Here is a 23,705-nt window from a genome sequence, read left to right on the forward strand (position 1 = left end):
GCAGCTATGTCCTGCCGCACTACCATGTTGGTTCGGCTGTGAGCTCAACAGCTCTTGCTTTTGTCACAGCTGGTATGTCCCGCCTTAAACCACAATACTGCAATGTGATTGGCCCAAAGTGTTTTAGGTTTGGGCCCTCATGGTTGAAGCAGGAACGGTACGAGATGGATTCTTGTGTGTGTGTGAATGCACAAGGATCGTGAAAATTCAACTTGCAAGCAAGGTTAACTCTTTATATGCTTTACAGGAACACTGATGAATTAGTCCAAATTCCAAAACCAGGATACAGAGGTTCAGTGAAGGTGGTGTTAAAGGTGTAGAGGTGGCTCAATGAGTCTGAGCAGACTCTGTAGAAGGACAGGATGCCAGCAGGTTGATCTACATAAACCGCTACTCTGTTAGCCATGGAGGAGGAGGATATGGGTGTTATTCTCTTATTGTGCCAAGCAGAGTAACCGTCATGATCTGAGCAGCCCAGACTCCAGGACTGGTTGTTAAATCCAAACACGCAGTCTTCACTAGACCCTTTCTTTCTGATTCCTTTGTAGCTTATTGATATTCGAACGTTTCCATGCCATTCCACCTCCCAGTAACTGCGACCAGTGAGACAATTTCTACACAGCAGCTGACAGAGATCAAATCTGTCTGGGTGGTCAGGGTAGAGTTGATCCTGGTCCACATGTTCCACCTTCCTGTTGCCTTCAGACAATCTGAGGTTTCTGCTCACTGTGTTTGTGTCGATTGTGAGCTGACAGGAATCTGAGGGAGAGAACAAAGACACTCCAGCTGCAGTTATTGACCATTTATTGATGATGACTCCTGAATGAGTGATGGGGCAGTATGGAGATGGCTGCTTCGTTGTCATGAATCAAATAAAATCACACTTACACTTCTTTACATCTTGTTTCAACCATTGGACTCCAGTCGGCTTCACCCTGAAAGGGGGAGGGGATCAGATCATCAGCGGCTGATGTAGCTAATGTTATATTCTGATTAAAAAGTGATCCTTTATTTGTTAGCAGTGTATTTCTGCTCGATAAATGTGAATATCAGCTAAACTCTGGAAATATACGGAGGGAGTTGTTAGAGTGTTGGCTGTTTTGGTGTTAATGACATTAACACCTGGGGTCTCATGTACCACACCTTTGTACACACAAAAAACACAAAAGCACAATATTTCAAGCACAGTTTGGTATGTAAAAACATGAACCCATCAAAATGGGTGGCAGTCACAAAAATTGTTTTAATCGACAATAACAAACCACAAAGTACTAAACCACACAGCAAGACAAGTTTATTTGTAAAGCACTTTTCAGTAACAGATGATTCAAAGCGCTGAATATGATAAAACTTTCATTTAACTCAACAAGCATCAAATCTGATCGTTATTCATGAGTCTGAGCTTTCATGGTTTAAAGCTTTACAAATAAAAACAATCAGATTTAGCTTCATACAATAACATAACACACACTGAACAACCTGGAAACAACCTTCATCTAATGTAAATGTGAATATTCCTGTTTTTGTTACACATAGATGGAAATCAGCATCGGTCTGAGTGTCTGTGTGCTGATGTGCGTGAAACGCATATAATTCATCTAAGGTGGTCTCACTGAAACTGAAAATGGGTCAGATCAGCAAATCAACTCCTAACCAGTCAGGTGGGATCCTGTCTAAAATAGGGCCATTAATCAAAGGGAATATATCTTTAAACAGCTTGGTTGGGATCGGGTCTAACATACAGGTAGAAAGTTTAGATGAAGCTAAAATTTTAGATAGCTCAGAAAGCTTTATTGTTGCTAAACAGTCCAAACACATCTACTCACGGTTCCATACATCTGACTTTGTAGTGTGCAGCAAGTTCAAAGATTTCTTCCTACCACTAACTTTTAGTATGAGAGCTACAAACTCTTTCGTACATGAGACCCCTGGCAAAAGGGACAACAATGAGACTTTGATTTGATCAGGGACAGAGTTACTACTGGTACCATGAAGCGATATCTGGACAACTATCTTAATAATTAGCTTAATTAATAAATCATTAATAAATAATGCCGAACCCAGCCTGACCCTCTGCAATGCCTCACAGTAAAGTGGCAGCTCGGCATGATCAAAGACCAACCTAAACTGACCTACAGCAACTTTAAGAGCCTCATATCAGAACATTTACTCATGTCAGTCAACTCTGTGGTCATACTGTATTCTGTACGACGTTCATACTGTATTCCCAACGACATTCCAGTCTTTTCCCTCTTGGAATCATATTTTTTGTGTTTGTTTTTCACTGGATCTTGGACTTTTCTTCATTGTTTCTCTGGGAGATGCTAATAGCCGTTAGCCACTTCCTTGCTCTAACCCCTGCTGCGAATGCGCAGTACACACTTCAATTAAAATGATACACAAACATGAAAGGATTTATTTACTAATAAGTTGAGCAAAATAAAGCATAAAACACCAAAATAACAACTAATATGCCAGCAGGACGTAATAATCTTTCATAAAATCTTTCTATCCAACCAATAATAAAATAACGTGGCTATGCACCTTTACGTGTTATCCTTTCTCCACCAACTGGATCGACAAAAGATTCCAGCATAGCCATAAATAAATCTGGGGCTCTTCATACCTGAGAGTGTCCAGGCTACAGCGTGGATCCTCCAGTCTTTCATTCAGTAGCTTCACTGATTTCTCTCCTGGATTGTTGTAGCTGATATCCAGCTCTCTCACAAAGGAGGTGTTGAACCTCAGAGCTGATGCCAGAGACATACAGCCTTTTTCTGCAATCATACATCCTGACAGCCTACAGGTATACAGAACAACAGTCATAACAGAGAACACTATGCATAATAGTCATCAAAAACAGGTTACATTTGACACAAACTTTTAAAACCAGAACTATGATGCCTTCTTCTCTTCTAAAGGGTTTAGGTCTATGGTCTAAGATGTCCATGAAGGAAGGCTGACTTTCTGTCTGGTTGATCACTCTTTTGTTCATGTTACCACATGTTTATGGATCATTGTCTTCAAAATGTCTCAAAGGCCATTACATTTTTAGTGGAATAGTCTATAATTCTACCTTCAGTTTTGTTAACCATTTAAATTCCCCCAACCTTAAAAACATACTTAAATTAGGTGCCTGTTCAATTTGTGTTGTTGAATCATTGTACTGCTACAAAAATGTAAATAGCTTTTAACAATGGAAGCAATACCTTTGAAAAAGTGTTAAAAATGTAAGATAAAAAAGAAATCTATGTTAAAAAAACAATTAAATTATTCACCTTTTAACACTGCATATATTAATGCCTTTTATTGAGTTATGTAGTTTCAGATGGGTCATCTAGAAATATTCCTTGGATTATTGTAATTAATTGCTCATCAATTATACTTCAATCACTGTAAATAATTGCAATAATTTTAACACCCCATGAGATCATCTTTTTAAACAGATAAAAAACAGTTTAAAAGCAATTTAATTGATTTTAGGTTTATATTGAAACATATTTAAATGATTCAAACGTTTGATAAAAACAACATTCAATACAGTTTACAGTAAAACTGTGTGAAAATATTTGAAACATATGAAAGATGACAACATATATAAAGACATAAAGTAAATACAAATTATTCTCATTAAAAATCCCAGTTGCAATTCCTGATGATGAATCCAAACCTTAGTATTTCCAATTCACAGTGCGGATTCTTGAGTCCAGCAGACAGCAGCGTGACTCCTGAGTCCTGCAGGTCATTGTTGCTGAGGTCAAGTTCTATTAGACTGGATGAAGAGCTTAGGACTGAAGACAAACCCTCACAGCTTTTCTGGGTCAGGTTACAGAAATTAAGCCTGCATAACAATCAACATTAAAGCAAATTAAAGGTAGGACATTTAACTTGGAAACAATAAAATCAATTTTGACTTTGTGTTAACTATACATGACTGAGCTCATTGTTTTCTATGACTCAGTCGTCTGTAGATATAATGGAGCAACTTCATTGCAGAAAACAAAGTGTATATATATATATATATATAACCATCACTCTGACATGTATATCAGGTGCCGACAAGAATTAAATATTTTTCTTCATTTTGTCACATAGTAACTACAAATTTAAGCAATATATGTTTCTGTGAATGTCTGTGATAAACCAACACAAAGTAATGCATGCCTAAGTTACAGCGGAAATTAAAAAGGATCTTAATTATTTTTCTATAAGATAAGATAAGTTGTGGTGTACATTCATATTCAGCCACCTTTGCTTTGATGCTTATAAATAAAATCCAATACAACCCATTACTTTAAAGGTTAACGGATGATCTCTCTTCATTCACTATTCCTCTCACCATAATCAGTGTCACCTGCTGCCACCAATTATCATCAAGCAAATTCACCTGCAGGTCTACTTATTTAAACGTGCCTCCCACAACCATGATTTGCCAGATTGTCTCTTCTTGTTTGCCTGGATGTGCGCTCCCCAGTCCATGTGTACTCAATGTGCTATGCTCAGTATTCCTGTGCTCACTCTGCTGGCAGCTCCAAAAACCAGAAACCTTGTTATAATAAAGCCAATTTTTAACACATTTTCAATATCCTCGACTGACAAAATGGACAGGTACAGAGTCCACCTCTCAAATGTCCCATCAGGGCACTTTCCAAGGTCGCCTGGCAGAGCATCTCAAAGATTTAGATCGAGTTTTTAAACAATGCCAAGCCAGAACAACTTTTATCTTAAAAGTTCAGTTAAATGAAATAAAGCACAAAGGGGGAGGCTTGATTAACCTAAAATAATTCAGACTAGAAAAATTGCTGAGAATAATAATAGAGGGGTTTAAATTAGTTTATTGTAAAGAAAACATTCGGTTCTTGAAGCTTTTGAAACACAGTTTACTTAAAATAAGATAAATAAAGATGTTGACAGCAAATAAATGAGTAAATGAAAGGTTTATGATTTTACGACTAAACTTCATTCTGTTTAATGTTTGTCAACCACACAAGTAAATTAAAGAAGTGCTGTACCTTTAATGTGGATTGTTTGACATTGCTTTATTTCAATTTTGTTTGGACTAATTGAACCAACACTGCAGATGAGAAAGATGGACAATGTTTAAGTTAGACAATACGACATCATTGATATTGCAAAGATGTGCAGCATAACACCCTTCAGTGGTTATTTGAGATTTCTTATTTAAAAAGGAGTGAAAATAGAAACATTTATTTAAAGGAAGCAACATTAAAATATAGTGAGCTGCACAAATCCATCCAAATTGGACTTAAATAATAAGGTTTGAATAGACAAAACTGAGATTATTCAATAATGTGATTAAAGGAGTAATAAACGAAGTTCACATTAGGCATAACAAACAATTGTTTTCAATCTAAAGTCAAGCTTTTATGTTGAATATAAGAAATGTTTAGAAATGTTTCTGTTTTACAAAGGACATATTTCTCAGATCTACAAATTAGTGCATCTTTAAAAACTTTAAAGTTTACTGTTTAGGTCTTTAAAAATACAGCTTTAACTTGTTTATAGTAATTTTAGCAAAGGTTAAATAAAGGGTTCCACATCAAGCTCATTAAATGTACTAAGCACTAACTGTGCATTAAGTAAAATAAGGAGGAGCTTAACTACATTGTAATAAGCAGAAACATCCATGGAATAAGTAGTACAGATAATCTACTGCCAGACACTGAAAGGTAAGGCCTTGGATGATTTACGTTAACAAATACTCCTGAATATACATTTAGACATTTAGATTATTTGCATGTATGTGCAAACTTCTACGCTAAGATAAACATAATTTTGTACCAGCATATCTGCTGATAAAATGAAATTATGATCAGATAAGAATAACAATTGCACTCTGTTGTGTGTTATCTGTTTATGGGTTATGAACAATAGACAGGGGGTCATCAGCGCCAGGACACCACCAGACAGAACCACCCAGTGAAATGAACTTTGAGTCATGAGGAAGACAACAAGACCAAAGAGACTGCTAATTAATCTGATTAATTTACAGACCTAATTATTCTGATTCAACGTAGAGACATAAAAACGTAAACCATACCTATCTCGTACTTGTTTAGCACTTTATCCAGTCCAACAACCCCAAAGCACTTTACACTACGGTCAGACATTCGCACATTCACACCCTGATGGTGGTGAGCTATGTTAGTGGCCACAGCTGCCCTGGGCATACTGAAAAAGGCGAGGCTGCCCTACATCGGTGCTACTAGACCCTCTGACCACTGCCGGCAGGCAATTCAGGTGAAGTGCCTTGCCCAAAGACACAATGACTGACACGGTGGGAGTGGGAGATCAAACCAGCAGGACAAACTCTCTAACACCTATGCTATTGTTGCCCCACACTGTCTCCCCATACATTAGGACAATTACTTATTACCATGTTGTTATTTAATTTTAACTTTTCCTATTCCACCAACCTCCGTGATCGGGTTTTACTTTAGAATGGAATCCTGATAAATTCAATCAATTACTTTGATTACAGACATGTCTTGATGAAGAAAAAGAACAGCAAAACCAACCGATAAGGTATTACAGGTACAAACAACCAACACCACCTTAGGGAAGAGGAGAGAGGGGCCCCAGTAAATCCCCCAATAGCCACAACCCTGAAGCCCCCAGGAGCCATCAGGATGAGCCCATGGGCCCAGAGCTCATCACTTACATCACCTACCTTTCTTTATTCACAGGAAACTACCTGGACCCAGGTTTCTGTCCTTGAGGAGCAGTGGTTCAAATACATAATGAGGACCGTACCTTGACTTCCATAGACTTCCATTTATTTTCTCACCTTTCTATGGCCTCACTCTGACCCTAACATTTGGGGGTTTATATCTCATCCTTTCATAATTAACACCTCAGTGCTAAACCTAACCCCTAGCTCAGAAAAAAGTGAGGACCAAAACAGCTTAGACTGATAAATGGATACTTGAGTACCCCAGTTTAATGCTGCAAAAGTAAGATATTTACTGTAAAATCAACCTAAATCATACTCATTTGTCACCTGGGATGGAAGTAACATTCCTTATAAACAATCGGTTCTCTCCATCACTAATATCTTAGTGCAGTTTTCTCCATTCAAACCAAGAGCAGCAGGCTGCAAACATGTAAGCAAGTAGGAGAAGTGGACCAGAAATAGAACAGTATACAACATAATTTACCTGTCCTGTGAAAGTATAAATTTAGTGGGATTTCACAGCAACAACGCACCATTGAGTAAAAAGCTGTTCTCCATCAAAGGCTTTGTGTATGGGTTGTTTTGATTTTAACCACTAGGTGTCATTATTACTTATTGTTCCTTTAACTTACACAGACACTGCTCTCCTTGACATTTTCAGCGCTTACACCTCCAGGCCCTCTTTATTCTCAGGAAACTACCAGAACCTGCACCCAGCTGTGTATCCGTACAGAGCGATGGTTCAAAGGACATTCTTATTCATTTTAAACAATCAGAAAATGGGCGAGCTGTGAACCTCGCACTTTTTCCTTTCTCTGTCATGTTGCCCAAGTTTAGCTCTTTAAATCTTGTGAAGGTAAGGCATTCAGATTATTTCTGACTGTGATTGGAACAGACTGGAAAGTTCCAGAGTGCTGGTAGGGGTAAAATGTATCTGTGCAGTATCTGTGTAGGCCTTCACAAGAAACTAAGGACAAAGCCACGGCAGGAAGGCCATGTGGTGGTCCCTGACACTCGAAAGGCTGAATGCAGTCCATTGGACCAGTGTTAAACTGGGGGTCCCAGCCAGGATTGCTTGAACCTTGAGATGACATGCTGTGAATTGGCACTATGTAAAATTATAGAATCAGAGATGACCAAACTTGTTAGCCTATCTTCCCAAGCATAAGGAGACCAAGAAAACCACCCCCTACCCAGGCCTGGCAGCCCACCAATGAATACCTGGTGGCCAAGCTTTGTTCGTTGTGTCGCTTTGATAATCTTTACAAATCGTTCAAAGATTATGCGCACAGATACAAAACACACCAACCTGAGAATTTCCAGTTGCAAATGTTTATTCTCCAGTCCAGACAACAGCAGGTTCACACCTGAATCCATCAGGTTGTTGTTACTGAGATCCAACTCTCTTAGACTCCAGCAGGAAGCTCTAATAACTGAGGACAGAGCTTCACAGCTTCGCTCAGAGATGTCACACCCACTCAGTCTGGAAAGAGATTTAAACAGATGGCATTAATTTATTTTTCTTTCCATTTCATTCCAGCCGACAAGATGGTGTTTCTGAAAAAGAACTCACATAGCTTTGTTGGAGACTTTGACCACTGGCAGTAGCCTGAGAAGAGCCTCCTCCGAAGCAGAGTATTTCTTCAAGTCAAACACATCCAGATCTTTTCCTGATGACAGTAAGATGAAGACCAGAGCTGACCACTGAGCAGGAGACAGTTTTTCTGTAGAGAGACTTCCTGAACTCAGAGACTGTTGAATTTCTGTAACTAGAGAATGACTATTCAGTTCATTCAGACAGTGGATCAGGTTGATGCTTTTCTCTACAGACAGGTTTTCACTGATCCTCTTCCTGATGTACTGGACTGTTTCTTGACTGGTTGTACCTTCGGTCACTGAAATCAGACCTCGTAGGAGAGTCTGATTGGTCTGCAATGAAAGACCTAGAAGGAAGCGAAGGAACATGTCCAGATGCCCAGTTGGACTCTGCAAGGCCTTGTTTACAGCAGCCTGGTGAAGCTGAATTATTTTTGGGTTCTGTTTCTTGGAGGTTTGACCCTCATTCATTCGATTCACACCAGAGTTCATGAAGGTCAGATGAACATGAAGAGCAGCCAGGAACTCCTGAATACTCAGATGGACGAAGCAGAACACCTTGTCCTGGTACAGCCCTCTCTCCTCTTTAAAGATCTGAGTGAACACTCCTGAGTACACTGAGGCTGCTCTGATGTCGATGCCACACTCTGTCAGGTCTGATTCATAGAAGATCAGGTTTCCTTTCTGCAGCTGATCAAAAGCCAGTTTTCCCAGAGACTCAATCATATTCCTGCTCTCTGGACTCCAATGTGAATCTGTTTCAGCTCCTCCATCATACTTGACCTTCTTCACTTTGGTCTGAACCACCAGGAAGTGGATGTACATCTCAGTCAGGGTCCTAGGTAGTACTGCTCTCTTGTTGGTCTCCAACATCTTCTCCAGAACCGTAGCAGTGATCCAGCAGAAGACTGGGATGTGGCACATGATGTGGAGGCTTCTTGATGTCTCGATGTGGGAGATGATCCTTCTGGCCTGCTCCTTATCTCTGAATCTCTTCCTGAAGTACTCCTCCTTCTGTGGGTCGGTGAATCCTCTGACGTCTGTCACCATGCCAACACACTCAGGAGGGATCTGATTGGCTGCTGCAGGTCGTGTGGTTATCCAGAGGAGAGCAGAGGGAAGCAGTTTCCCCCTGATGAGGTTTGTCAGCAGAACATCCACTGAGGTGGACTCTGTAGCATCAGTCAGGATCTCCTGGTTCTGGAAGTCCAGAGGAAGTCGACTTTCATCCAGACCATCAAGGATGAAAAGAACCTGAAACTGTTCAAAGCTGCAGATTCCTTTGGTTTCAGTAAAGAAGTGATGAACAAGGTCCACCAAGCTGAACTTCTTCTTTTTCAGCACATTCAGCTCTCTGAAGGTGAATGGAAATATGAAATGGATGTCCTGGTGGGCTTTGCCTTCAGCCCAGTCCAGAGTGAACTTCTGGGTTAAGACTGTTTTCCCAATGCCAGCCACTCCCTTTGTCATCACTGTTCTGATTGGTTGATCTCTTCCAGGTGGGACTTTAAAGATGTCTTCTTGTCTGATGGTTGTTTCTGGTCTGTGTGGTTTCCTGGATACTGTTTCAATCTGTCTGACCTCATGTTCATCATTGACCTGTCCAGTTCCTCCCTCTGTGATGTAGAGCTCTGTGTAGATCTGGTTCAGAAGGGTTGGACTTCCTGCTTTAGGGATGCCTTCAAACACACACTGGAACTTCTTCTTCAAGGTGTTTTTAAGGTTATGTTGAAAAGCTGAGGGAAGAAGCCCTGGAACAGAAATATAAGATTTTTAATGGTATGTCACATATATATATATATATATATATATATATATATATATATATATATATATATATATATATATATATATATATATATATATATATATATATATATATATATATATATATATATATACTTATTATTAAATTACCATTTAAAAACTTGTGGGAGTTTATTTAGAATTAAGCATCAGGGACTTGCATAAATATATAATTTATGTACTACTAAATTGATTAAAACTGGAGCATTTTGGTCTAATTCAATGTCAGACAGTGACATTGAATTATTCTGCTTATAAATCTGCTACCCCTGCGGTCGCAGGGGTAGCAGCTTCAGTAGGGAGGCCCAGACGTCCCTCTCCCCAGCCACTTGGGCCAGCTCCTCCGGGGTAATCCCAAGATGTTCCCAGGCCAGCAGAGAGACATAGTCCCTCCAGCGTGTCCTGGGTCTCCCTCTGGGCCTCCTCCCGGTGGGACGCGCCCGGAACACCTCACCATGGAAGGCGTCCAGGAGGCATCCTGACCAGATGCCCGAGCCACCTCAACTGGCTCCTCTTGACATGGAGGAGCAGCGGCTCTACTCTGAGTCCTCCCCGGATGACTGAGCTCCTCACCCTATCTCTAAGGGACAGTCCAGACACACTACGGAGAAAACTCATTTCGGCCACTTATATTCGGGATCTCGTTCTTTCGGTCATGACGCAAAGCTCGTGACCATAGATGAGGGTAGGAACGTAGATCGACCGGTAAAATCGAGAGCTTCGCCTTTTGGCTCAGCTCTCTCTTCACCACAACAGATCGGTACAGCGCCCGCTTCAAAGCAGACGCCGCACCAATCCGCCTGTCGATCTCCCGCTCCATCTTCCCCTCATTCGTGAACAAGACCCTAAGATACTTAATCTCCTCCACTAGGGCAGCACATCCTCCCCAATCCAGAGAAGGCACTCTACCCTTTTCTGATTCAAGACCATGGTCTCGGATTTGGAGGCACTGATCTTCATCCTGATCTTCGCACTCGGCTGTGAACCGCTCTAGTGAGAGCTGTAGATCATGCCCTGATGAAGCCAATAGGACCACGTCATCTGCGAATAGCAGAGACGCAATCCTAAGGCCACCAAAACGGATCCCCTCAACACCTTGGCTGCGCCTAGTAATTCTGTCCATAAAAGTTATGAACAGAATCGGTGACAAAGGGCAACCTTGGTGGAGTCCAACTCTCACCGGAAACGAGTCCAACTTACTGCCAGCAATGCGGGCCAGACTCTCACACCGGTCATACAGAGACCTGACAGCCCTTATTAAAGGGCCCAGTACTCCATACCCCCGGATTACCCCCCGCAGGATCCCTCGGGGGACACGGTCGAATGCCTTCTCCAGATCCACAAAGCACATGTAGACTGGTTGGACAAACTCCCATGCCCCCTCCAGGATCCTGCTGAGGGTGCAGAGCTGATCCAGTGTTTCACAGCCAGGACGAAAACCACACTGCTCTTCCTGAATCCGAGATTTGACTATCCGACGGACGGACCCTCCTTTCCAGAACCCCGGAATAGACCTTACCAGGGAGGCTTAAGAGTGTGATTCCTCTGTAGTTGGAACACACCCTCCGGTCCCCCTTTTTAAATAGGGGGACCACCACCCTAGTATGCCAATCCAAGGGAACTGCCCCCAATGTCCACACAATGCTGCAGAGCCGCGTTAACCAACACAGCCCCACAACATCCAGAGCCTTAAGGTACTCAGGGCGAATCTCATCCACCCCCGGGGCCTTGCCACCGAGGAGCTTTTTAACAACCTCGGCAACCTCAGCACCAGACATGGGAGAACCCAACCCAGAGTCACCAGGCTCTGCTTCCTCAATGGAAGACGTGTTGGTGGGATTAAGGAGGTCTTCGAAGTATTCCGCCCACCGACGCACGACGTCCCGAGTCGAGGTAAGCAGCAGACCACCCTCACTATAAACAGTGTTGATACTGTACTGTTTCCCCCTCCTGAGGAGTGCTAGCTCCAGGTGCTAGCCAACGTGCACCACTTTCAGGCCTGGCTCCAGGGTGGGGCACCAGTGACCCGAGTCCAGGCGAGGGAAAACAACATAAATTTATGTTGCTCATCATAAGGGGTCCAGTTGAGGATAGCCAAGATTAATTTGAGTTAAGCAGTGATTAAGATAACATAAAAGTATACCAGCCTAAAGAACGAGATACTCATGAGTAGGAGAACAAGAATCAGGACAATTTTGCCATATCCTCATCAAAACATTTCACTGTAATAGAACAGTAAGGGCTACAGAATATTGGTAACTCTTATATTGAACCTTACTGTTAATAACTTTGATGCCGGGCTCACACTGACTATGATTACAGTTCTAAACCAGTGCAACTTCTCCGCATACCCCTACACATACTGCTCCTCAGGAAAAGACGGCCTGCTATTGCTCCAGCAGCTGAAATCGTGCTTGCAACAACAGAAGTTCACGTGATTTTTTTCTGTTGCATTCCCTCATTTTTGATTGTTAAATAGCCCTGATTTTCATTTCCTCGTCTTTCTGTATTGCTGTTTTGTTTACACTATCAAGAATCAAGAATATTTTATTTTCACCGCATTTTACTGTGGTGAAAAGTTTTTCTGGGCCATGCCCTGACTTAGGGTACAAACAATAAACAACAAGCAATGTTGACAAGGTAATAACAGAGCAAACAATGTGTACAGTTTTTTTAAGGAGATTAAAGTATACAAAGCTAAACATCGCACTGCGATCTTATAGTCAGTCCTATTTAAACATGAAACTGCAAAATTAAACATTCCTGATGGTTCAAAGTGTGAAAAAATATATACAGTCACAGTAGTGATATTGTAACGTGTACATACTCAGTATTCTAAGTAGGGGGTGATAGCTCTTACAGCTTTTGCAAAGAAGCTAAGTCTGTTCGTTTTGGACTTGATGTTTCTGTTCCATTTACCTGAAGGCAGTGGAACAAACAGGGATTTATTCCACTGCCTTCAGGTAAACAGCCCAAGGGTTTAGGAACTGTGGCAATGCGTCTGGCCCTTCTCTGGACTCGTGCTGCAGATAGAATCCCACAATTGGGGGAGTGGTGGCCTAGTGGTTAGAGCAGTGTGCTTGTGCTCTGAGAAGGTCGCAAGTAACCGGTACTCCAGACTGCTACACGGGCATCACTCAGTGTAGGCAGCCCACTGCTCCCTGAGGGATTGGTTAGATGTAGAGACAAAATTTCCCCTCTGTGGGACTATAAGGGAAGTCTTTCTTTCAATTCCCTGGGCTGTCCTCAACAACCGTGCTTAGTCCTTCTTTTCCTTCACTGTGCAGCTTCCAAGCCACACAGTTATGCTAAGACATAAAACACTTTCTTTTGTAGCAATGTAAAACTTTTTTAACAGCTTAGTGAAAATTCTAGTCCAGTTCAGTTTCCTGAGGAAGAAGAGCTGATGTTTGGCCCTCTTCACCAGGTGGAAGGTGTTTACGGACCAGGAGAGGTCAGAGGAGATGTGACTGCCCAAGAACCTAATGCTGTCCACACACTCCACACGCTCCCCCTGTATGCAAAGAGGAGTGTTTTCAGTCCTCTTGGACATTCCAAAAAAAGTAAAAAACAAAACGACTGGACTTGTTTTCCGTAGTTGAAGACGTTTCGCTTCCTCTCCAGGAAGCTTTCTCAATGCAAAAAGTCTGGAGTAATGATGAGTACCAAGCTATATACCACTGCCCAAACAAAGGCCTTGGAATGGCTTAGATAACATGCAAATTCAACAGAAACAGGTCCACCCCTTAGTCCTCTTGGACCTCCTCTAATCTATTATTACCTCCTTGGCCTTGTTAGTGTTCAATTCCAGGTTGTTCCTGGAGCACAAGGGTTTTAGATTGTGGACCTTATCTTTTTAGTGGGTCTCATTATTGTTGGAGATGAGACTCACCACAGTCCATGGGAAGCATCTTAACATAGGTGTTCGGTTGTGAGTGAGAGCTGAGTGAAATGCTAACAATACATCATTCTCAATTGAGTGATTATTGTCTCTGGTCGGGAAATTGAGGAATTTATGGAACTTGGGGAGCACAGCTTTAGTTCAACATGATTAAAGTCTCCAACAACAATCACAGCTGCCTCTGGATTATTGTTCATTTGACTGGTGACAAAGCTGTAAAGCTCCTCTAGAGTTAATGTAGCATTAGCTTTCTGCTGGATCTAAACTGCAATTATGATAACAGAGCTAAGCTCTCTTGCAAGTTTAAATGGTCTGCACCTAACTGTGAGATATTCCAGGTCAGAGGAGCAGAAAGTTCTGATCGACTGCATCTGTGCACCAGGCGTTATAACAGAGTAGATGCCACAGTGCAGCTAACACAGCAGTGCAGCTAGCAGTGCAGCTAGCGCTAGCTAATGCAGCTAGCTAACACACCTCTCTCTGTAGAGAGTGGTGTGCTAGCTTCTGGAATACTGTAACCTATCATCCATTATCATGAGAGAGCATGCTGCTCTCTAGTAACTGATGTATTTAAGGGAGTCAAATATACTATATAGATAGCCCATTAGCTAGAAGAGCTCCAAACCTTTAATGCCACTGTGCAGAACAGAGAGCAAAGGGAAGACATTTCAACATGGATGATCTGTCTCGTCATCCATGTGTGGCATGAGCCTACAATTTCTTTAATGGACTTCTGCACAAGGGGCCACTGGACCAGACCATTGCTCGGCTCTAACAACAACCCTTTAGAGCACTGATGGAAAGGGTGGGTGAGGACCACATGGGCCAGTTTTGTCACACGGTTAGGAAAAACAGTTATCTCCTCACACCCATAGACTATTTTATCAAGTGGCTGCAGGCATGCCATCCTCGTGGAGGTGGTGTTCTGCTGGTCGGAACAGCCCGGACCCTTCATGGAAATCAGGCCCAGAAGTTATTCCAGGGGGGTTCCTGGCATGTGTCACCTCACCCCCAGAGTGATGGTCTGGTGGAGAGTTTTAATAAGACAATTACGCAGCAGATACTTATCCTCATTTCAGAAAACCAGCAGGACACCTTCCCCTGGTTCTCATGGTTTTCATCAGTAGTTCAAGAATAGGCTGACCAGATGTATCCGATTTGGACAGCCTATCCCCTGAAAAAGCTGTCCCCAATTTTTGCATTTTAAGATTGAGAAAAAAGTTGTGCAGAGCAAGAACTACTAAGGTACTTGGTCGCACTCTACTTGTACAGAGTAGTACAAGTAGAGCCAATGGGGAACCGCGAGCGAGCTATTTTTAGAAACGTAACGTCACGATAACGTCACATCACGTGGTACGCAATAGGGCAAACTCCGGAAACCCGCCGCTGTTTTGCTGTAAAAGAGACGTGCGTTAGCCTAGGTTTTACTCGTTAAAACGACTGCTTTTTCCAAATCTAAGACCATGGTGTTTAAACATTGTTGCTATGGAACGTGCAACAGCGACTCGAGGTACGCTGATCGGACGCATATGAAGGATGTTTTCTTCATTACTTTCCCGAAATTCAAGAGTGCCAAGGAGAAATGTGTGCGCTGGGTACACCGGTGCGGTCGGCCTACATATGTAGCAAGCATTTTGTCGGAGGAAAGGGCACAACCGAAGAACATCCTGACCCAAATCCAGCAACATCAAGTAGTGGACAGGTAAGAGTATTTTGGTGACCGACATGTTAATAATGAAGCGCCTGCTACCATGATAGCATATAGGCTATCATGGTAGCAGGCGCTAACATGATACCCTGCTACCAGGATAGCCTACTCAAAAACATTTCAAATGAGACAAACATTAAACATAAACCGATTCCTGGACGGTGATTACAAACAAAAAACGGCCGACGACGGCATGACCGCCGCGCATCCCCCACACCTGATATGATCGCCGCGCAGGAACAAACAAAACAAAGCTTACCGTTCATCAACTCGGCCCGTTTTCCAGTCTTTTTAAGCCCTCGACACTCAAGCCATCATTTGAGCTGAAGGTTGGTGTGTTCTTCGACAGTGCAACCAGTAAACCGTGCGTCTTGGGAAAGTTTAATGGTTGCAAAGTCGGTCATATCGCTGGTTCTGTTGCGCGTGTAATAGCTGGCTGCTACGAGCGTTCTGTAACTGTCTGCCCTACCTAAGCGGCAAAAGGGGCGTTGCTCTTGAGACGGTGACGTCACGTGCGCGGTACCCCATTACAGCAAATGTTTTGTCCTGTGATGTAAATTTTCCTTTAATGAACAGTCTCTTATTTCTTATTTTGGTTATCATGTTTTGTAGCCTTGTGTGACTCTACATGCTTCCAGTTAGCCTTTCATTTTGCTGGTACCATCAACATTGAATCTGGCATCACTGGACACACTATAAATGTAGACATTTTCAGCCAGATACTCGGCATGTCCTGCATATATACTGACTTGACCTTGATGTTTGTTCAAATTCTGATGAAGCCCAGTTAAGTAGGGCAATGCCAACAATACAATACAACATTGAAAACCTTTTTCCCAGATGTTGTAGGTGTGTGCTCCACATTTAGACTCTTTACTTCAAACATTAATTGTATTGGTTCTGGAGTATGGAGTACCGGACCCTTTAATAAAGGCTGTCAGGTCTCTGTACGACCGGTGTCAGAGTCTGGTCCGCATTGCCGGCAGTAAGTCGGACTCGTTTCCGGTGAGAGTTGGACTCCGCCAAGGTTGCCCTTTGTCACCGATTCTGTTCATAACTTTTATGGACAGAATTTCTAGGCGCAGCCAAGGTGTTGAGGGGATCCGTTTTGGTGGCCCTAGGATTGCGTCTCTGCTATTCGCGGATGACGTGGTCCTATTGGCTTCATCAGGGCGTGATCTACAGCTCTCACTGGAGCGGTTCGCAGCCGAGTGCGAAGCGGCCAGGATGAAAATCAGTGCCTCCAAATCCAAGACCATGGTCTTGAACCGGAAAAGGATAGAGTGCCTTCTCCGGGTTGGGGAGGATGTGCTGCCCCTAGTGGAGGAGTTCAAGTATCTTGGGGTCTTGTTCACAAATGAGGGGAGGATGGAGCGGGAGATCGACAGGTGGATTGGTGCAGCGTCTGCTGTGAAGCGGGTGCTGTACCGATCTGTTGTGGTGAAGAGAGAGCTGAGCCAAAAGGCGAGGCTCTCGATTTACCGGTCGATCTACGTTCCTACCCTCATCTATGGTCACGAGCTTTGGGTCGTGACCGAAAGAACGAGATCCCGGATACAAGCGGCTGAAATGAGTTTTCTCCGTAGTGTGTCTGGGCTGTCCCTTAGAGATAGGGTGAGGAGCTCAGTCATCCGGGGAGGACTCAGAGTAGAGCCGCTGCTCCTCCACGTCGAGAGGAGCCAGTTGAGGTGGCTCTGGCATCTGGTCAGGATGCCTCCTGGACGCCTCCCTGGTGAGGTGTTCCGGGCACGTCCCACCGGGAGGAGGCCCAGGGGAAGACCCAGGACACGCTGGAGGGACTATGTCTCTCTGCTGGCCTGGGAACGCCTTGGGATTCCTCCTGAGGAGCTGGCCCAAGTGGCCGGGGAGAGGGACGTCTGGGCCTCCCTACTGAAGCCGCTACCCCCGCGACCCGACCCCGGATAAGCGGAAGAAGACGGACAGACGGACGGACGGTTCTGGACACCCAAAACATGGTTCAGAACTAAGACATAATGCAAAATAAATCCAAGAAATCTTCTTACTGGTCTGCAGACGCTCAACCAGCTCCTCCTGCTTCATCCTCTTCAACAAGAAAACTGTGATCTTCAATAATGCTTGTTTGCTGCTCCTCTGCTCTTCATCCTCCCCCTCCAACACCTCCTCATCCCCCCACCGACTCTCTGAGCACTCTGGGTAATCTGGACGCAGAACCTTCTGGATCTTCTTCAGCTCTTTCTTCACAAAAGTGACCATGCTGTCCTCCAGCAGCTGGAACAGAACAATATATGAATGAAATCATGGAGCCAAACATCAGAACCAGGTTGGACAGACATGGAGTCCTCTGGTCCACAAAGTCGAGCATGGAGACGACTGAACAGAACCAATGGAAGACCAGCTGTCGTTCAGGTACAGACCATAAATATGGAGTCCAGCTGTGTCTGATGCTGCTGGGGAGACGGAGCCTTGGGAACCTCTGGGCTCTGCTGCTCCTCTCTGTGGAGGAACCAGGAACAATTATCATAAATGACAACATTAGTCACCTGTGTCCTGTCTTTGGTTGTTGGCCCAGGAAAACACCACAGAACCCAGAAGAGAGAAAAGCATCTCATTTTAAACGCTTCAACCACAACTTTCCTATCAGAAACACTTTTTCATCTTTAATCACACTCAGAACAGGTCTGAATGCCTTAGCTTCACAAGAGTTAGAGAGCTAAACCTGGGCAACATGACAGAGAAAGGAAAAAGTATGAGGTTCACAGCTTACCTCTCTGCTGATGATTTGAAATCAACCCCAATTTCCTTTGAATCACTGCTCCTCAAAGACACACAGCTGGGGTGAGGTTCTGATAGTTTCCTGGGAAGAAAGAGAAATGGGAGATGTGAGCGCTGAAAGCTACATAGAGAGAAGTCCTGGTCGATTATGGGACTTTTCTATCGACCCCAATGCACCGTACTCTTTTCCATTCTCTGTGTTTTGAGAGTTTTTGACAGCATTTTTTTTCAACCCAGATGGGTTTTCTGAACCCTACTCAGAAAATAACACAGTGGTAATTGAGTGGAGTAGAGCTCTCATGTGAACAGATTGCTAGTCCACTGTTGGCCAAAGATGTCTTCTGTTCTCTTTCTCTTCGGTGACGGTTGCTTTCTCTCTCTGCTCTGGCTCTGCCCCCCCACCCTCCTGCTGCTGCTGTGTTTTCGTCTTTCTGAGCACTTTTTTCATATAAACCCAACTATAAACTATGTAAACTATGGATCTGGAAAACTGGTCTCTCAATGATATTGATAAAAAAAATTTCGACAGGTAGGCAACGTAAGGGGGACCCGTCTGGTCCTGATTTGACTCATTTCGTGGGATACACCCTATATTCTTGAATGGAAAATGGTGTGTCTTTCAACTTAGTCAGTCCTGGACGTGGAAACGTTGCATGTTTGGATTCAGGATACTTGGAATTCTACTTATTGGATTTGGTGGATTTTTTATGTGTCAGCAAATACAACGGATGTCGGAGCCATTTGGCCTTGATCAGGCTGCCGGCTGCATGACGCGCTCACTAAGGCAGTGAACGGACAGATCTGGAAGGTGGAGGAGCAGAGCCGAAAAGCTGGCTGCGTTGGAACACAGACTGACTTTGGTGTTTGAACTCAAGGTGGTGAGGGGATAAAATCTGTAAGTGAAGCGCGGAACAGCCCAACAATTTGGAATATTGGATTCGCCATTTGGAGCCAGCAAAGACTTAAAGCTGACGGGAAAGTCAGAGCAGCTTGCCCTCACAACAAATAACATATTTGCCCTCCCTATCTCTATTTCTAGATTGTTATGGCAGAGAATGCTCAGAAACGCTCCCCGGCTACCCCCCTCCCCCGCTGACACCTGTCGATGCTTTCTGAACAGTTGGCCGGCTGATAACATCAAGGACAATGGCCTCTGGAGAGCGTTCACAGAAATATAAACACTTTCACCCAAACAGAAACACATAACTGATGCTCACATAAACATATGACCTTCATGCAACTAGTCTCCAAGGTCTCCCGCTTAAATGTTGTCTCGTCATATGTGCTTTTCTCATTTCTTTGATATCTGAAACTGTATCCTGGAATCAGGATAAAGTGTGAAATATGTATTTTTTCCCTCCCCCTCACTATATGTGGCTCCTATCATTCCACAGAGTTAAAGGCAGCGCCCCATGGTAACTGTGTAAGGTGGGGTCCTCGGCAGCAAGGCCTCAGTCAATCGTTCCCCTGAAATGTTTGTGATGTATGTGATGGATGGTTGTACTGGAACTGTACTTTCCCTCTGGGATTATTAAAGTATTTCTGATTCTGATTTCTGATTCTTATGTAGCCAGTCAGGAATGGAGCAAGGGTAAAAAATTAACCATGAGTTACTAACTAATTACAACTGAGAGGGAAACACAGGACGCCTTTTTTTTTAATGTCTAAATGGTCATGCTCCCACCTACCTATTTGAGCTGCTCTTTATTCCTGCTCCAAAAATAACCATGAGGTCGATGGGAAAACATCCCGTCTCTTAACATTAAATCTGCACAAACTCTGGATCATTTAAAATCAAATTTGAAGACGTATTTATATGAAATGGCTTTTAGTGCAAGATGACCCAAGTGTTTTGTTTTTATTGTCATTGTTTTAAATAGTTGTTTTTGTATTTTATTTTTCTTGATTTTTATGTTTGTTTGATTTTTTCTTAATCTATTTTACACAGTTTTTTTTTCATTGAGTTCTTTTGCTTGTAACATACTTTATGCAGCTAGAGTTGTCGGAAATGGGCTGTATAAATAAATCTGACCTTGACTGTTGTGTGTGAATGGTAGAGCTCTCTCTCTCTCTCTCTCTCTGTGGTGTTAGTGTTGAGCTTCACATGTCAACGCGGACATGTGTGAGATAGTTGTGTTCTCATTAATATGTTGCAGATAAATTAGTTTAAAGTCATTGGTTTGAACATTTAGAAACACTCACCTGTTGGCAGGTGAAGGTTGGTCTGATTGAAAATCAACTCCAAGCTCCATTGAATCACCTTTATTGAAGTATTTGGGATTACATTTAGGTTCAGGTGCAGGTTCTGGTTCTGGTTCTGGTGTTTTCCTGTGAACAAAGATGGGTTGGTCATGTGAGTCCTGAGCTCTAACATGGAGAAGAGTCCTGGACAGTGAGAGAAGGTGATCTGACCTCTGGTCCTCAGGTTCTCCATGCTGAGGTGTCTCACAGGGAGGGACTCTGTCCTCTCTGTCTTCACGCTGGTTCATGCTGCTCAGTTCACCTCAGCTCACACACCTTCTACCTTCATCTGACCAGAAAACATTGATGTTGTTATGGAGCTGCAGCTTAACAGGTGTAAGATGATGGAGCAACATCTACAGTCCTGTTCAGTACATTTAGACCCTTTTAGCTGATAGATGATACGGCATCAGTGTTCAAAGCTTCCAGCTCATTATTAGTGCACCTACTACAGGTTGCTCAGTGCCAGCCACCTGAACTGACATGGACTCCTGGATAGGTGTTGAAACCTTTTCAGAAAGAACTGAGCCAAAGTCCGGTTGCCTCAGTTTGCAGCCTATTTGCTTTTGCCATGACTCAGATAACTAAGAATTTGCATTTTCATTATGAGTTTTTAAGGCGTTCTGGTGAAGAGAAGTTGAACAAAGCAAGTCTCAGGTATCTTTAATATTGATGGTAACAGGCTGAAACTGAATTCTTTTAGAAAACCTCTAAACAAAAGCTTTTAAAGTGGATCCTGTCTGACTATGAAGTCTGACAGGTGCAGCTTCACAGCCCCAGACTGTAGGTTCTGAGGCGTTCTATAGTTTCCTGCAGAAGATGCGCAGCGCAGTGTGTTGGATGACTGAGCTGAAGCTGCAGGAAACTGATTTATCAGGCTTTAATGGTAGAGGCAATGGTTTGATTCCAGCAAATAGTTTGTTTAATAAAGCACAAAGAAACACCTTCAGCCTTTGCTAATGTACAGCACTTATCCCAAGATGGACAAAAATGTTGAGCTTTCGAACATTTAAATCCAATAATAAATTAAAAATGTAACAAAGCTGTTGAAGTTCATCATGTTCAGTTTTTAAGAGCAGGGCATTGATGGAGTCTAACAGGTTTCCTGTCTAAGAATTCAGGAAACTCTCTGCTGCAGGAAATGGAAGAATATCTTTAATTAGTCTAAAGGAATGTGGCCCTCAGTATTCTGCTCATCATTTTAACAGGTTTTTCACACTTAAGATGAGAATCCTGACTAAAACCAAAATGTTTCCTTCTGAGACTGTCTCAATGGTTAAACAGTCATTTTCTAATTGAAATCACTGACTGCGCACAGGGCCGTTAAGCAAAAGGAAAGAATATGTGGAAAATAACTTTTCCACACGTTCTCACATTACGACTACACACATAATAATAATAAGTCGTTTATTGGATTTTATTTGAAAGATCAACACAAGGTGGTTTACCACTGCAGAAGAGAAAGAAATTATAAATGATTTAAAACATTTTTCACAATTAAAAATCTGAAAAGGACATTTTTCAAAATGAGTCAATGCTTTGTGGAACCACCTTTTTGCTGCAGCTGCAGCTGCAAGTCTTTCAGGGTACGTCTAGTGACTGAAGTTTCTTCCCATCAACTCTGACCATCTTCCCTGTCCCTACTGAAGAGAAGCACCCTCATAGCATGATGCTGCCACCGCCATGTCTGACAGTGGGGATGGTGTGTTCAGAGTGATGTGCAGTCTTAGTTCTCCGCCACTCATACAGTAGCGTTTTGTATGTTGGCCTAAAGTAAAATTTTGGTCTCGTCTGACCAAAGCACCTTCTTTTATATGTTTGTGTCCTGTAATGGAACATTTTCTTGTCTACTTCTAAATTTAAAAGTTGTGGAAAACGTTGTCACCTTTAACAGAATGGCATGCTACTGTAACATTATTGCTATGCTGAGACAGCCCTAGTGTCCTAGGCTATTATGGGACTAAGTTTTCAGAAATAAGATCATTTGTTTCAAATTCAGAGTCACTGAGAGGAAACAAAGAGCCGACTGTTCATGAATGCCTCACAATGATTTGAAATTGACTGCAGAAGAAAAACATCCAAACAACTGAAATCATCCCTGAAATGAGTAATCTAGGCAAGAAATGATGACTTATTATTATTTGTAAACTGTTAATAATAAAATATAATACCTGGAGACTTTCTGGCGTCCCGTCGGTCCCGTAGAGCTCAGACACTGTCAGAGTGTTTGTTTATCTGCTAACCTACCAGACCTGCTGAGCAGCTCCTCGTTCCAGCCAATGGGCTCAGATGGGTATGAGCTGATAATAAGGTGGAAAAACATTCAGGTGCTTTCCACCTCAGGGCAATTTTAGGACTTTTTGCATTCTTTATCTGTTGAGCTGCAACATAAGGACATTGAACTAGAAAAGCACTTTAAGCAAAAATTTAAAAAGGGATTTTCAATTATGAAAGAGGAAGCATAAATCTTATGCTTTCATAAGCAATGTTTTATTGGTACTGAATTTCCTCTTTAAGTAACTTCCTGTTAGGACATCACACAGAAACCTAAACAAGCAGCAACAGATAATCACCAGTCAGAAGCAGTGGGTGGTTTAGCTTTCCTGCTAAATTCATTTATGCTGATGTCACTTCCTTTATCAATGAAATCTAAAGAGAAACAATGATTCTGCGTATTTCCCAAATAGTTTTCTATATTCAAACAGGCCTCAGCTAAAATAATTAGGTGGGACCTAATTTCTTCTTTTTTTGGATTTTTCTCTTCCTGAATCATCAATATGCATCACAACCAGCCTCTGCATTATTAAATTGCAACAAACTGACTATATCAGAAATTTAAGGAATTCAAACATTGCATGGATGATTAAAACTTTTTATTAATTTATTTCCTTTTAACTGAATTTCCCTTCCAACAAATGTCTGATTTCATTTAACCATATTAAACAAGATCAAATCCCCTCAGATTAGTTGATAGAAATTATATAACTAGTATTTTCCAACTTGCA

General features: G+C 42.5%; 1 protein-coding gene across 1 annotated transcript; it reads right to left on the bottom strand.

Annotated features, from left to right (window-relative positions):
- Positions 1 to 219: 219 nt before the first annotated feature.
- LOC105922228 (NACHT, LRR and PYD domains-containing protein 3-like) lies at positions 220 to 23,058 on the bottom strand. The gene is made up of 12 exons (XM_036130336.1): positions 22,872 to 23,058; positions 20,872 to 20,989; positions 20,662 to 20,787; positions 18,452 to 18,541; positions 18,102 to 18,180; positions 17,730 to 17,955; positions 8,268 to 10,041; positions 8,004 to 8,177; positions 3,671 to 3,841; positions 2,627 to 2,800; positions 889 to 935; positions 220 to 759 (listed from the first exon to the last, which is right to left on the bottom strand). The coding sequence occupies exons 2-12, from the start codon at positions 20,946 to 20,948 to the stop codon at positions 242 to 244; spliced, it is 3,456 nt and encodes a 1,151-aa protein (XP_035986229.1). The 5' UTR covers positions 20,949 to 20,989; positions 22,872 to 23,058; the 3' UTR covers positions 220 to 241.
- Positions 23,059 to 23,705: the final 647 nt, after the last annotated feature.

Source organism: Fundulus heteroclitus, unplaced genomic scaffold, assembly GCF_011125445.2.
Source record: "Fundulus heteroclitus isolate FHET01 unplaced genomic scaffold, MU-UCD_Fhet_4.1 scaffold_340, whole genome shotgun sequence".
Taxonomy (NCBI): domain Eukaryota; kingdom Metazoa; phylum Chordata; class Actinopteri; order Cyprinodontiformes; family Fundulidae; genus Fundulus; species Fundulus heteroclitus.